At 47.7% G+C, this 13964-nt stretch overlaps 1 protein-coding gene across 1 annotated transcript in view; it reads left to right on the top strand.

Moving 5' to 3' along the window:
* The first annotated feature begins 7162 nt into the window (after positions 1 to 7162).
* CLSTN2 (calsyntenin 2) overlaps positions 7163 to 13964 on the top strand; it is a 484330-nt gene continuing 477528 nt past the window's right edge. The window contains exon 1 of the mRNA XM_081160688.1: positions 7163 to 7287. Within this exon, the coding sequence (XP_081016814.1) occupies positions 7179 to 7287 (109 nt within the window). The 5' untranslated portion in view covers positions 7163 to 7178. The remainder of the gene's footprint in view (positions 7288 to 13964) is intronic.

The raw sequence follows: 13964 nt of genomic DNA, 5'->3' as shown, positions 1-13964 counted from the left end.
ATTTCTCTCTCCTAGGTAGCTGCAGTATTAAATCAACCTTTAGACCAATTTTAGGGAAATGTATTTAGTTTGGATTTTAGTAGTCTGATTTAAGAGTACTCATACCCAAACTCTAAATCCAAAAATAGCTTGATATTTTTTTTACAGTAGAGTCAGTTTCCAATATTCATGGGCTACAGCAGGAATGGAACCACCCTCTGCCATTTAGGCAAGGCATTGGGTTTTTGATGTCCTTCAATTCCTCTGCTGGCAAATACATATCATTTATCATGTGCCATCCAGTCAACACTGCTTTTTTACATCATGTGAAGGTGATATAATATATACTGTCCCCTTTGGACACACAATTCACTACACATAACCACGCCTATCTAGAAAAAATTTCTTAAATACTAAGAAATTGAAAGACATAAAACTTTAAAATGACTAAGGTGAAATGATTTCCTTGGAGCAGTCTGCCAAGCCAGCTTGTCACCCTCAGCCTGGAAGGCTGTGAGAGAGGGAGAGCAGACATGGTAGATTCCCCCTTTGATTTGGGAAAGCAAATGAATGTTTACCCCTTCTTTCACAAGGAGCTCTCCACTGCACTGTTTGTACGAAAGGCAGTTCCTGACTCCTAATCTTGTCGGCTCCAGGCGTTTTAAACATTAGTGTTTGTACACTCAAAGCAGGCCCCTAGAGACAGAAAGGAAAGAAAGGGGTAAGGAGCATCCAAAGGGAAGAGCTTTCAGTAGTGGTTTAGGCCACAGAGAGACATTGCTCAATCCTGGGAAACTGTGGAAGCGTGCTGAAAGGCAGACTGCTGTGCGAAATGTGCACTGGAATTATGGTCAGGGTGACAGAGCAGCCCACTGTTCTCTATCCAAACTCGCAGGCATAGCTGCAAAGAAGGTTGAACACCTCGTCTCACTTGGATGGAAAATCAAGAAAATCAGAGGCAGACAGACCTCAGTTCAAATCCCAGCCCCTTCATTTATGGTGGTGTTTGTTGATTAATTTTATGTGTCAACTTCACTGGGCCACGGAGTGCCCAGACATTTGATCAAACATTATTCTGGTTGTTTCTGGATGAGATTAACATTTGAATTGATAGACTGAGTAGAGGAGATGGCCCTCCCTATTGTGGGCGTCCCTCATCCAGTCAGCTGCAGACCCAAATAGAACAAAAAGGCTGGTCCTCCCCAGTAAGAGAGAATTCCTGTGCCTTGATTGTCTTCGAACTGGGACATTGGCTTTTTTCCTGCCTTTGCACTGGAACTGAAATATCAGTTCTTCCTGGGTCTCAAGGTTGTCAGCCTTTAGAGTAAAACTACACCATTGGTTCTCCTGGTTCTCAGACCTTCTGATTTGGACTGGAACTACACCATTGGCTTTCCTGGGTCCAGGAGTTCAGATCTTGGGAATTGTCAGTCTCCATAATTGCATGAGCCAATTCTTTATAATAAATCTCTCTCTCTCTCTCTCCATCCAACTAGTCATAGATATAGATACATAGATATGTCACTATAACTATTCCTTTTTTAAAAGTTTAATTGTATTTTATTTTTTACTTTCTAGTCTATTGTATTTTATGGTTAATACGACTCAGAGGGTCTATGTGGTTGTGTTTTGTAATGCTAGGAAAAGTAGGAAGCTCCCTCTGGGAGTCTTATCTATATCTAAAGATATATAGATATGTATATCTCTATCTATTTCTATAGATATATTTCTATAGCTATATAGATGTATATATATTTATTTCTATATGTTTTTATCTCTTTTTATATATATTGTATTGGTTCTGATTCTCTGGAGAACTCTAACATGCAGTGTAACTTAATCTCTTCAAGTCTTGGCTTCCCCAGGAACCTAATGGGAGTAATAAATCACTTTTCAGACTAGTTGGAGGAATAAATGAGGCAATGTGTGTAATGTCTGGCTCATAGTAGCTGCTCAATAAATGGAACGTTCCTTCTCATTCCCCTTACTGGTACAATGCCATGAAATGGCAGAGCAGATAGATTTAGTTACTCACAGCACATGTGAACTGCTCTGACAGGACATGTGGGCTGGTGCTTCCCGTGGCAGTGTTGGCAAAGGTGCCAGTAAGGCTGAAGCTGTTGTGCTTCCATCTGTGTCCATATACTTCCACATTTTGCCTACATAGAAAACAAAAAATACTGGACAGGAACAAGTCAGAAAAAAGGCTGCCAACAACCTGTGTGGCCCTGGGTAAGTTTACACTATCACTGTCAATGGCTAGATTTCTTGTGTCTCTGCCATCTGGCAGGGAATGCTCTTTACAATTCACTTAACCTTAAAAACAACCCTGTTAGATGAGTCCTAATTTATAGATGAGGAAACTAAGGCTTAAACAGAGTAAGTAGCTTTTTTTGAGATATACATAGAAAATGCTAGAGCTGCGTTTGGAACCTAGGTTTTTCTGATTCTAGAAATCATTTTATTTCCACTAAGCTCTACTGGTTCCTTCTATTGGCTTTTATAAGTCTCAACATTGGAGCTAGAAAATGGGACTAATTACACATGACTTACCTCACATATTTCCCTTTTCTCAGTCTTTGTTGTAGGGAACAAATGAGAATAAGTATGTTCCAGTTATTCCTGATGTGTTATAAACCATCCCAAAACTTAGTGGCATACATAAGTGTTTTCCTAGATTCATAGACTCTATGGGTCAGGAATTCAGGCAGGGCATAGTGAGAAGGGCTTAATTCTGTTTCTTGATGTCTGTAGCTCAGGTGGGAAGATTCAAACAGCGGAAGATGACTCGGCAGCTAGGAAATGGAATTATCTGGAAGTTCTGCGATGACTCAAATGTTGGACTCACCTGGGGCGATGCACCTGCATAGAGCCTTCTCACATGGCAGCTTTGGGATGGTTGGACTTCGTACGTGGAGGCTTCAGGCTCCAAAAGTGAGCATCCCAGTGCACAAGGCAAAAGCTGTATCACCTTTATGATCTACTCTGGGAAGTCACATGGCATCACTTCTGAAGTGTATTGGCAGAAGTAGTCATAACACTGCTCAGATTCAAGGAGAGGAGAGAGAGACCCCATCCCTCAATGAGAGAAGTGTCACTAAATTTTGTGGTTCTTTTTTTTTTTAAACCACCACAGGAATAATTTCTTGCTATCATCAATGACATCTTTGTTTTCAGTTAGGTCACTCTGCCTTGCCAAGCTTAGAATGCTCATGTCTAAACAATGTTGAACATGATCTGGATTTGATCGTGAACAAGCTTTCTTGCTTTTTGTTGAAGAGAAATGTCTGAACTTTAAAAAGCTGCTTGGCAGCAGCAGCGTCTGCAAAGCACCAAAACATCTGAGAGCAATGTTGAAAATTCTGTAACCTGTCCAGTCGCTGATGGATCATGAAGACCTGGCTTTGCCTACTGAGATGGGGGAGGAAAACAGTAAATGACTCCAAGTTCTTTAAGAATTAGCTTTTCAACCTCTCTTTTAAAGTTAGGTACATTTAGTTGAATTAAATTTGGGTCATGTAAAAAGCCTCAATTTCATTTTGTTTTTAAAAATAAGTTTCCATAAGCTGGTATAATTTATTTATTTTCTTCATTTATCCAGTTTAAATTATTCAGAGATTGTGTTTTGGTGCTTAATTGGGCAAGTCATTAATGACCTTGGTGAAAATGAGATGAAATGGCTGTGTTTACGTCATGCTTGTTTCTGTTAGATTCTTTTTTTTTTTTTTTTTTTAATAGGAGAGTTATTTATTTGAAACTATTGACCCAAATAAATTGTCTGAGATTTATTTCTGCCTCACCAAGTGGGGCCCTGGACTTGGGGCTAAAGAGAGCAAGGCCTTACATCATCCTGCTTACCATTTTTTTGAGCAACATGCCCTGGTAGTGAGTCTAAAATAAAGGGTGCAGCCTCAACAAATTCAGAAGTTTGTATCACTTTGGTGACAATTGGTTATTTAAATGGTCATTATTCAGAGGTGACAATGGATGGAGATTTTAAAAAATCGAATCCCCCAGGATACCGTTTCTGATTTGAAACTATTTTGTTGTTGTTGTTGTTGTTTACTTACCTTGCATGCTTGTCTCAAAACCATGATGTGTGGGAGAAAGATGGAATTTGGTGAATTCATAATCTGCACAATTATGTGAATGCAGATAAGTTACTCAGACTTTCTGAGCTAGTAATTTGGTTATAATAAAATAAGGAAAATAACACCTGTTGTTGCAAGGCTCGAATGAAGTATGGAACATAAAACCACGTTGCAAAGGCTGGCACAGAGTGAATGGGGACACATTAGCTGTTGGATTGTTTTACCCACTTTTTGCATCTGCAATAGCCCAGCAGAAGCAGAAGACACAGCACTGCTCCATACAGATGGTGGTTTTGAAGCCCTTGTGGGCTGAGTATTTCCAAGGATTGAATTTACTCACTTTCATCCCTTCTAAGCCAGGTTGTTGGTGCCTTTCGCCCAAGCAAAACAAATCAGGGTTATGACTGACATTTTAGAGTTGTGGGAAATAAGGATAAGAGGGAGACATTTTTATATTTATTGGACATTGACTATGTGCTGGGCAACATACTGAGTGTTCCACATACAGTTTCTCATTTACTTCTTATAATGGCTTTAGGAGAAGGTGTAATGCTCCTTGATTAACTACCCTAAAATATTAGTGGCTTAATGCCACAACCATTTACTGTTTCACAGCAGGGCAGCTCTGATGTGAGCCAAGCTTGGCTGATCTTGGCTGGGCTTGCTCCTGTGTCTGTGGTCAGCAGATGGATCAACTGGTATAGACCAGACTAGGATGGCCTTGGCTCCCTGGGACAGCTCAGCTCCACCCAATGTGGTCTCTCACCTTCTTGCAGGTTATCTTGGACTTGTTCTCATGGTGGTGGCAGGGGCCCATGAGAGGAAGGGAAAACATGCACGTTACTGTCCTACCGGCCAAAGCAAGTCATGTGGCCAAGCTCTGAGTAAGGGTGAGAGCACATCCAAAGGGGATGGATTCAGGAAGGCATGAACAAATGGGGGCCATTAGAGTACTTGATCTTCTGCAATAAGCATGGTTATTACCCACTTTGTAAAGGAGGAGATGAAGACTAGCAATGCTGTGCCTCTTGGGCATTGGCCTGTCCCCTAATGTCTGGTTTGGCCGTGTTCTTTCCTCATGATCAATTACATGGATTGGGACTGTTTTCCAATCAGCTGTATTTCTCCTTCTCTCCCATTATTTGATGCTCATTTGAAATTTCTTGTAAGATTTTTAGGACTAACCAATTAGTCCTAATGAAACCCAGGAGAATGACATCCGGGCAAGGTGCAGGTAAGTCAGTAAGGTAAGGGTATACTTATTAGAGAAAATGAAGGGGAGGCAGGTGTGTAATTGGATGGAGCATAAATGGAAGAAAATGATACAAATTTATATTTCCCTATTTGCCGGTTTCCCTGATTTTGCCTGGGTCAGCTCTCTCTCCTCCACGCCATCCTCTCTGAATCCTGACACGCAATCCGAAAAAGGCAGGATCCTGACATTGGCCTGGGGCATTTATTAGCTCTTTGACCTTGGGCAAGGAAGTTACCTAACTTCTCTGAGCCTCCATTTCCTCATGTGTGTCATGAAAATAACAGCACAGATGTTGGTTGTGTGTTAAAGGAGACCCGTCGGGGAAGCGCTCTGCCTGGTGAAGCCCCCCGACTCAGGGCTGCCTCCCCCGTACCTCTGCCCCCCCCCCCCAAGCACTCCTTGGTACCTGGAAGTGGCTTTGACAGCTCGGGGTGTCCAGGGGAGCTGCCAGGGCGGTGCAGAGAGGCTGAGCAGCATGAGGGCTGCTAATGGATTTTACGGCTTTGTTGAGTCCTCCGAACTACAGTTATTAATCACAGAATGCCGTTTAGACACTGCTGCAATATATACATTTTGTTAATTGATTTTTATAAACTCATGTCTAGCAACATAAAGAATACGCGGGCTCGTAACACTTACAAAGCACGGGAGTGGCTTCTCAGGCAGCGACGGGCTCGGGGAGGGCGGCCCGCGCTGCTCGGCCTCGGGTCCCCGGTGTCTGGCCCGGCGGGGGGCGCAGCCTCCGTGGGTGCTCAGGAAGTGGGTGGGCTCAATGGATAAGTGAATATCTTTTTGTTTGTTTCTCTACTTCTCTACCTTACTTCCTACTTACCCCTCGTAAGCCCTGAGGCGTGTATGACGTGGCTCTCCGCACGGGCAAACATGGCCAAGGGGCTATTCTGAGCCGTGAGCGACTGTTCATTGAGCCCCTCTGGGGACCCTGCGTGGCCTGCGAGTGGGGGCGCCCCGGATCCCTGCCCTCGGGGAGCTGACGTGACTCCGTCGCATGGGGTAACTTCAGCCTGGGCACCATGCCGCGGGGAAGTTCACGCGCGGCCCCACTGCACCCTTCAGCGGGCCCAGCACCCCAAGTCTGCCTTTTCTGATCCGGCCTGTCAGCCTCTGGGAGCCGCGGCTGCCCTTCCTCTCCATCATGGCGCGCAGCCCGGCCATGGCCCTCGGGTCCCCGGGGATGACCAGGCCCACACCTCAGGGCAGCTCGCGCGGGCCTGGCGCCCCCCGCAGACCGGACCGCAGAGAGCGCCCGGACGCGCGGCCAAGGGCAGGACCCGCGGCGCCGCCCGCCGCCCGCGCGGGCCGTGGGCTCCGAGGGCGTGGCAGGGCCGGGTCCCCGCGCCCCGGCGGACGACGCCCAGGCCCCAGGCGGCCACTTTCTGAGGGATCCCGGCAGCCCCTGAGGCAATTATTTGGAGAGCCGGAGCTGGGGCGCGGGCGGAGGGCCCCCCGCAGCCGCCCGCCGGGCCCTCCGGGAGCCGAGTCTTGACTGGAGAGAAGACGGGGCGCGAGGAGGGCGGAGGAAAGTTGGGGTCGGGGCCGCGGAGCCGGGAGCGCGGCAGCCCCGGCCGGTGTCCGCGCCTCATGAATATGCAGGAGCCACCTCCCTCCCTCCGTGACGTCACGGGCCGTCCCGGGGTGAGCGCCGGAGCCGCTCCGGGTCCGAGCCAGTGAGCGCTGCTGCTGCCGGCGAGCGAGCGGCGCGGCGGCGGCACCGGAGGCCGAGCGCGGCGGCGGCCGAAGCGCACGCAGCGGGCGAGGCGGGCGAGGCGGGGGCCCCGGGAGGCGCAGCCCGCGCGAGCAGCAGGCGGCAGAGGCAGCTCGTCGGCGGCCGCAGGATGCTGACTGGGAGGCTGTGCTGGGTGCCGCTCCTGCTGGCGCTGGGCGTGGGGAGCGGCAGCGGCGGCGGCGGGGGCGGCCGGCGGCGCCGCCTCCTCGCGGCGAAAGGTGGGTGCTGGGGAAGTTTCCTTTCTCTGAGGCGGGAGACCCGGCTGGCGTGAGGGCGCAAGCGGCGGGGACCCGGCTCACGCTAGATTGGCTCGCCCTCGCGTGCCGCAGCTCCCCGGGCCTCGGTGCGGCCGGGATGCCCGAAGTGAGCAGGGGCCCTGCGCCGGGGGCCGGGGACGTTCCACCTGCAGACGCCGGCCCAACTTCTGGGAGGGGTCCGGGGACCGAGGAGGAGCGAGCTTTGGGGAGTCGGGACAACTTTGGGGGCTGCCTGCGCTGGGCAGTGAGTCGCGGGCTCCGCTCGGAATGGCTGGAGCGGGGCGCTGGCTCTGGGAGGAGGAGCGGTTGTCAGCTTCTGCCCGGAGGGAGGCATCAGCCGCGGCGCCTTCAAAGGAGGGAGCTGAGCTGGTCTCCCAGCGCCGGGATGGGGTGGAAACTTGTGGCTCTCCTCAGGCTCCCGGGGGGCGGGCCTGCCTCCCCTGGGAACGCGCGCCCTCCGGGTGGGCCGCGGGGTCCGGAAGAAGTGCGGCGGGTGCGGGCGGCGCCCCGCGGCCGCTCCGCGCGCGCTCGGGCTCAGGTGGGCGGAGGAGCCCGCCCGGCGCCCCTCCCCCGCCCGCCCTGCTGGGTGGCGGGTCTGGACCTCCGCGTCCCTCCCGCCCCGAAAACGCTAGATCGCGGCCCTCGGCGCTGTCTGGAGACCCTGCTGGCGGGCGGCGGAGTTTGACAGCTGCCTGGGGGAGCGGGGAGAAGCGCCGGGGTTTGGCCGCCTGGAGGGTGGATCTGAAACGGAGGTCACGTGCTGGCAGGACCTTTTGGGGAGAGGCGGGGGAGGAGCAGAGCGGGGCCGGGGGCGGCGGGCGCCGGGGGGCCGTGCGGATCTGGGCCGGAGCGCCCCGGTTTAGCGGTAACTTGTTGATTCTCCGCGCTGGCGAGCGTTTGGTTTGAGGGCTGTGGCCAAACCTGACAGGTAACATGGTCGCTGGAATGTTGTCTGACCGTCATCAGAGGATGAAGGGGTTTGCATCTGTCGGTAAACAGGCTCCCCACCTGATGTGCAGTCTGGCTTTGAGCCATAGCTTACCAGTCAGGGAGAAAATGTATAATTACTTTTTTGGGGAAGATGAGGAGAGAGGCCGACCGTTAACCTCCTCTGGGCCTGGGAAATGCCTCTCCTGCAACTTGAGAGTGATAAATTTGAGAATAGGAGAGTTTCTGTTTATCCTGTAATCTTAAATTTTTTGGTGACATGATTTCAAAACTATTTTATAAGCAGACGTCCTATTTCTCTTCATCAGATTCCCCCCCCCCCCCTATAATGGAAAGGCCATTTCATTTTTGGGAAGACAAAGAAAAACTCATTATGAAAATAAGTTGCTGATAGGAAGGGGGTCATTCTGAGAGACTGTCGTTTTGATGAAAACAAATAAAAACCAATGAACTTCCAAACCTCTTCTCCAATATAGACATTTGGTTAAACAGACAAAAAAAGATTATTTTCGAAGATTTTCCACCACGTTGTTGTAGAGGAAATGATATGTTTATAAGCAGATGTCTATTAACAGGGAGGTCACAGTGAGTGGAGAAAGGGGTACACTTGCGTGGGAAGACCCGGTGTGCTGCTCATGCTTTGCAGAGTTCTCAGGTCAGAATGGAACGCAAGATTATAAAGAAAAAAGTATCCAGGCTCTCAGTGATTCACGTTTATGTGAACAATTATGTTCATTTTAGCTAACACTTTTCATGTCCCCCACCTAGGATATATATATTCATTTCATGGTGGAAGCAAGCCATTTGTCTTTCCAGTGTAAAAAGTTGATTGGCTCTGCAGAGTGAGAGCTGCTGTCTGAATACCCCGTTCTTCCTTCTTTCCCCTTCCAACCACTAGGGGGCTGCAAAGAGCGCTGTTAGCAGCATTATTATTATTTTTTAAACAGACAAATGTGTAATATTTGATCAAAACAGAAACGTTTATTATGACACTTAGTTGGTATTTATAGGACTGACTTTCCTTATTACGATCTACTCGAATTTTACATTTCCAAATCTCACATGATGTGTGAAGAATATTTGAGATAATAAAGGTAGGGCTCATGTACAATGCACTCTGCCATCGACTTTGCCATTGCTAAGGTTTATGTCATTATTATTCCCATCACTGAAAAAGAGAAGTCAGGAAGGCTTGTGATGAATATCGAATACAAAGTATCTTTCCTTGTCCATACAATTCTGTATTCATCTGTAGAAGAAAATTGGGAGAGTGGCGTCAAGCTGTCTGGCAGGGTGGAGTGCACCCTCTGGACAACTGTCTGGAAGCCCGGCCTCCCAGCTTTGGGCTCATGCATGATGTCGTGTCTGTGGTGCACAGCTTGTTCTGCCTTTGTGTTTCTTGCTTCTTGCTGTAGGGAGCTGAGTAGCTAATCCCAGCAACTGTTTAGGGTTTTCACAGAATTACCACACTTTCAGTGTAAACAGATTCCTGATTTTGGAAATAATACAGTGACCCGGCATTTATTAAAACCCCTCTACTCTCCCATATATTGGTTATTCAAAAAGGAGAAACACTTCTTGAAAAGATGAGCTCCCATGCACATGTTTTATAAACAAAGCTGGGAAAGTATTGTGGACCCAAACAGTCTCTGGGGCAGAGAAAGACATGTCTTATCCCAGGGAAAAAAGACAATGCAATCTAGACAAACATTACTAAATCTAAGTTTGTGTTAGGTTGAGTGATGTATCAGTGGTCTCAGGTTTCAATAACCTGGTACACAGTTTCTTTCCAGTTCTCCACACCCAAGTATAGGTTGTTCAGGACAGTACCTGAGTATAGACCATCAGTTGCTGTAGTGCCCACCTGTGTGCCCAGAGCCAGGCTCAGTGCTCTAGAGGATTCTTAGCACATATCAGAAGCCCATCCCCCATGCCCATCTCATCCCTACCTTTTTTTGAGAGCTTTGATCTAGTTGGAGAGACAAGATTTTTATGAGAATGACAGCAGACGGAATTTTTCTAAAATATAGTACTATGTGGTGGGGACACACAAGGGAGATGGAGGTAGGAAGATGGTTTTTTTGCAAAGGCAGCATTTGGTAATAGGGAGGGGAGAAGACAAAGCAGAATTATAACAGCAGTGGTATAATTGTAGTTATTGCAGTTTATGGAGTCCCTCTTTAGTATGTAACAGGCGCTGTGCTAATCCCTTTACCTGGGCTGTCTCTAATTTTTACAACCCATGCAGGGCTGGTGTCAGCCCATTTCACAAATGAACTAAGTCTGAGACAGGGTAAATGACTTCCCAAGACAACCAGTAGAGGGTGTGGCGCTGAGTTGAGAATAAGAAACGTCACCTGCTTATTGCCCCCTGCCTATCATTAGATATTCTCCCCTTTGGTTTTAAAAGCAGATTCAGCAACTACAGGGAAGCTGAGCTGATTGTATATCTGAGTTCCCCATGAGCACCGTGGTCCTGCCCACCGCAGTAGGAGAGTTCAGGAATGTTGTTCAAAACCTGCTGGGGAGGTGAGGAAAGTGGGCCATATTTTCATCAGTGGAAACCAGTGTTTTTGCTTTAAGCAGCAGCCTCAGCCTCCCTCCCACAGATTCAAAAATCATTCTTGTATATTCCAAATGGCATATTGCAGAACTTCCTGAGGGGCGAAGGTGGTATGGAATTTTGATGGTGAATTGTTCTAAGTCATCTCTGGGCAAGTAGCACGTGTCTTCTAGGGGTGTGACAGTTATTTCTCACAAAGGACCAAAAGCCCTCAGCAGTGCATCAGAGGGTGTACTCTGACCTGCTCTCATCCTGAATCTCCTGTGGATCCTGGACCACGATGTGCTCATTCCTGCCCTAGAAGCTCTGGGCTATGTCTTTCTCAGCGTAATTTCTTCTATTACTTAAGACACAGTCAGGCTTAGTCATGGTCTCCTTTAGGAACTGTCTCAGTCTGGTCCACCAGGCTGGCCACCCCAGAAGACGATGGCTTTCCCTCTGGCATGCCTGCGCACCTTGTCTGGCTCCAGCACTGCTCTTTGAGCCCTGATGACTGGAATCTGAATCCTGACTCTCCCTGCATCTTTAGGGCCACCCTGCTGCCTGGCGTCCCCATGTAGCTGAGCAGTTAGTAGTGATTGCCATGCTGTGGTTTCTTGACATAGACATTTTGGATATTTTCTCCTCTCCTATATGAAGTAAAATTTGGGCTTAGTAGCCAGAGAAATCTGGGTTTCAATCCTGCCCCTGCTGCTTCTTAGCTAGATAATCTTGGACAAAGTAGTTGACTACTTTGAGCCTGTTTCCTTAGTTATAAAATGGGGATACAAAGATCTACCTTGAAAATGGTCGTCAGGATAGTGTTTAGAAATCACTTAGCCCAGTTCATGGCACTAAATACAAGTGACTATAATTATTGATTTCTTAAATACTGGGCTCTAGTGTCTGAGATCTGATCAAATTCCTCTTCCCTGACCTGGCAATTCAGTAGCTTTGTCCATATCTTCTCTCAGCTCAAACTCTGTTCTCTCTGTTTTTTGTTTTTGTCCTGTTTTCTCTCTCTTTCTGTGTGCATGTGCATGGGTGTGGAAATATCATATATAAATATAAATACACATTCATACACACACATTTGACTTGAATTGAACTGCTTTCACTAGTCTATGTACTCCTTTGAGGCCCGGGCCAGTTCTCAAAAGTCGTTGCACTTAATGCAGAGCCAGCTCAGAGTAAGGACTCAGCAATGTGCATTATATAAATAGATAAACATGTCTCTATATGCCAGCACTGGAGGTGTGGGGGTCCTAGTCTCTGGAGGAAGAGCTTCTGTGGTGTGATTTGGGTTGTAAGGAGAGGCCCACTGCCCAGTTAGCATTCCTTCCAGACCTGCTGTGCCATGAAGTGGAGAAGCATTCTTTTTTTGGTTAAGGCAACTTCTGTGATGATACATGTTTACATGGAAGGGATAACTGGTGCTATGATAACCAAATGACAGCTTGAAACATTATTATTTTTATTATGTGCTATCTAGTCCATTATCAACTAGACCCTATGGAAATGGTTCCATTGGAATGGAAGGTTTGAGGATGGACCATGAGAAGACTGAACTGGGGGAAGAGTACTGAACTGAAGGCATTGGCACTGAATAAGACAGAGGGTCACTGTCTTCATCAGCTGGGGCTGCTGTAACAAAAATACCACAGATTTGGTGGACAACAGAAATAAACAACAGAAGTTTATTTTTATAGTTCTGAAGGCTGAAGTCCAAGATCAGGGAGCCAGCATGATCAAGCTATGGTGAGAGCTCTCTTCTGGGTTGCAGACTGCCGACTTCTCATCGTATCCCCACATGTGAAATGCAGAGACAGGAAGTAAGCTCTCTCATGACTCCCATAAAGGCACTAATTCTGTTCATGGGAGCTCCACCCTCATGACTTCGTCTAATCCTAATTATCTCCTAAAGGCCCTACCTCCTACTACCATCAGTTTGGGGGTACAGTTTCAACATATGAATTTTGGAGGACACAAACATTCATCTGTAACCGTCATGCTATGAACTTTGGAGAGTAACAGTCAAAGGCAGCAGAGGATGCTGCTCAGAGGAGGATGCCTGGGGTGAGAGTTAGGCCAATCCAAACATGCCTTGGGCTCTGTTCTTTAGTCTTATCAGCCAGCTGCTACTTCTCAGTCTCCTGTTATTCTCTGTGAGGAGAATGAAAAGATAAAGCAAGTTCTAGTACCAAAGAGCTCACACTCTGTCTGGGGCAAACATTGTACATGACACCAACTATTGGAGAACTTGATAACTTATGGGAAACTGCATAATAGCCACTCAACCCAGTGTGTGCTCTTACTAGTCCCATATTACAGGTGACGAAACTGAGGCCAGGAAGGTTAAGCTACTTACCCAGTTCACCCAACAGAGTAAAACAGAGCGGGGGTTTGAATCAATCCACAAAGGCTAGTTTTAGAGTCTATCCTCTTATTCATTGTGTCAGTGATTCTCAACCCTGGATGTACAGCAGATCCTCTTGAGAGAGTTTTAAAATAACACTGATGTCTGGAACCCACCCCTTGAGATATTGGTGTAGTTGCTGTAGGCTAGGATCTGGGATTTTGTTTCAAGCTCTCAGGTGTGTCTGATATCCAGTCAAGGTTGAGAAGCGCTCCCCTTGACTGCTTAACAGCTCCCTGGGGAATGTTTTATATCTTTGCATGTTGCAAAGCTATTCCCTGTTGGAATACTATACTTCACCACCTCTAATTTTTCCCATCACAGTGCCTATGGCCTTCCTATCTCCCCAGGCAGACTGTGAGCCCCTTGAGGGGGAAGCGTCCTGGTCACCTCTTTGTGATCAGTTCCCAGAACTGTTCAGGCAGGGTCCATAGTGAATGCTGAGTGTTGAGGGAGTGACTGTAAGCCCACGCTGACTGGGAGTCCCTCAGGACTCTGTGCACGCACAGTTCTCCCAGTCAGTGCCACTTTCTGCCTTTGTTCACTGGTAGAAACTACTCATCAGGCCTCTCCCCTTTAGTTATTGGACTGTCCTTCTAAACCAATTACAGCCTTTACTTTGTAAAGGTTGAAAACTCTCAGTTCTGCAGATGAGTCAGGAGAACATGAATCACACCAAAATGTGTGAGGGAGTCAGGTCCAGCAGATGCCATTGGAATTCTCACTGAGAAA

The sequence above is a fragment of the Miniopterus schreibersii genome (assembly GCF_964146895.1).
Source record: "Miniopterus schreibersii genome assembly, chromosome: 15".
In the NCBI taxonomy this organism is placed as follows: domain Eukaryota; kingdom Metazoa; phylum Chordata; class Mammalia; order Chiroptera; family Miniopteridae; genus Miniopterus; species Miniopterus schreibersii.
The sequence above is the reverse complement of the archived record's forward strand: the minus strand, read 5'-3'. Positions and strand labels throughout refer to the sequence as shown.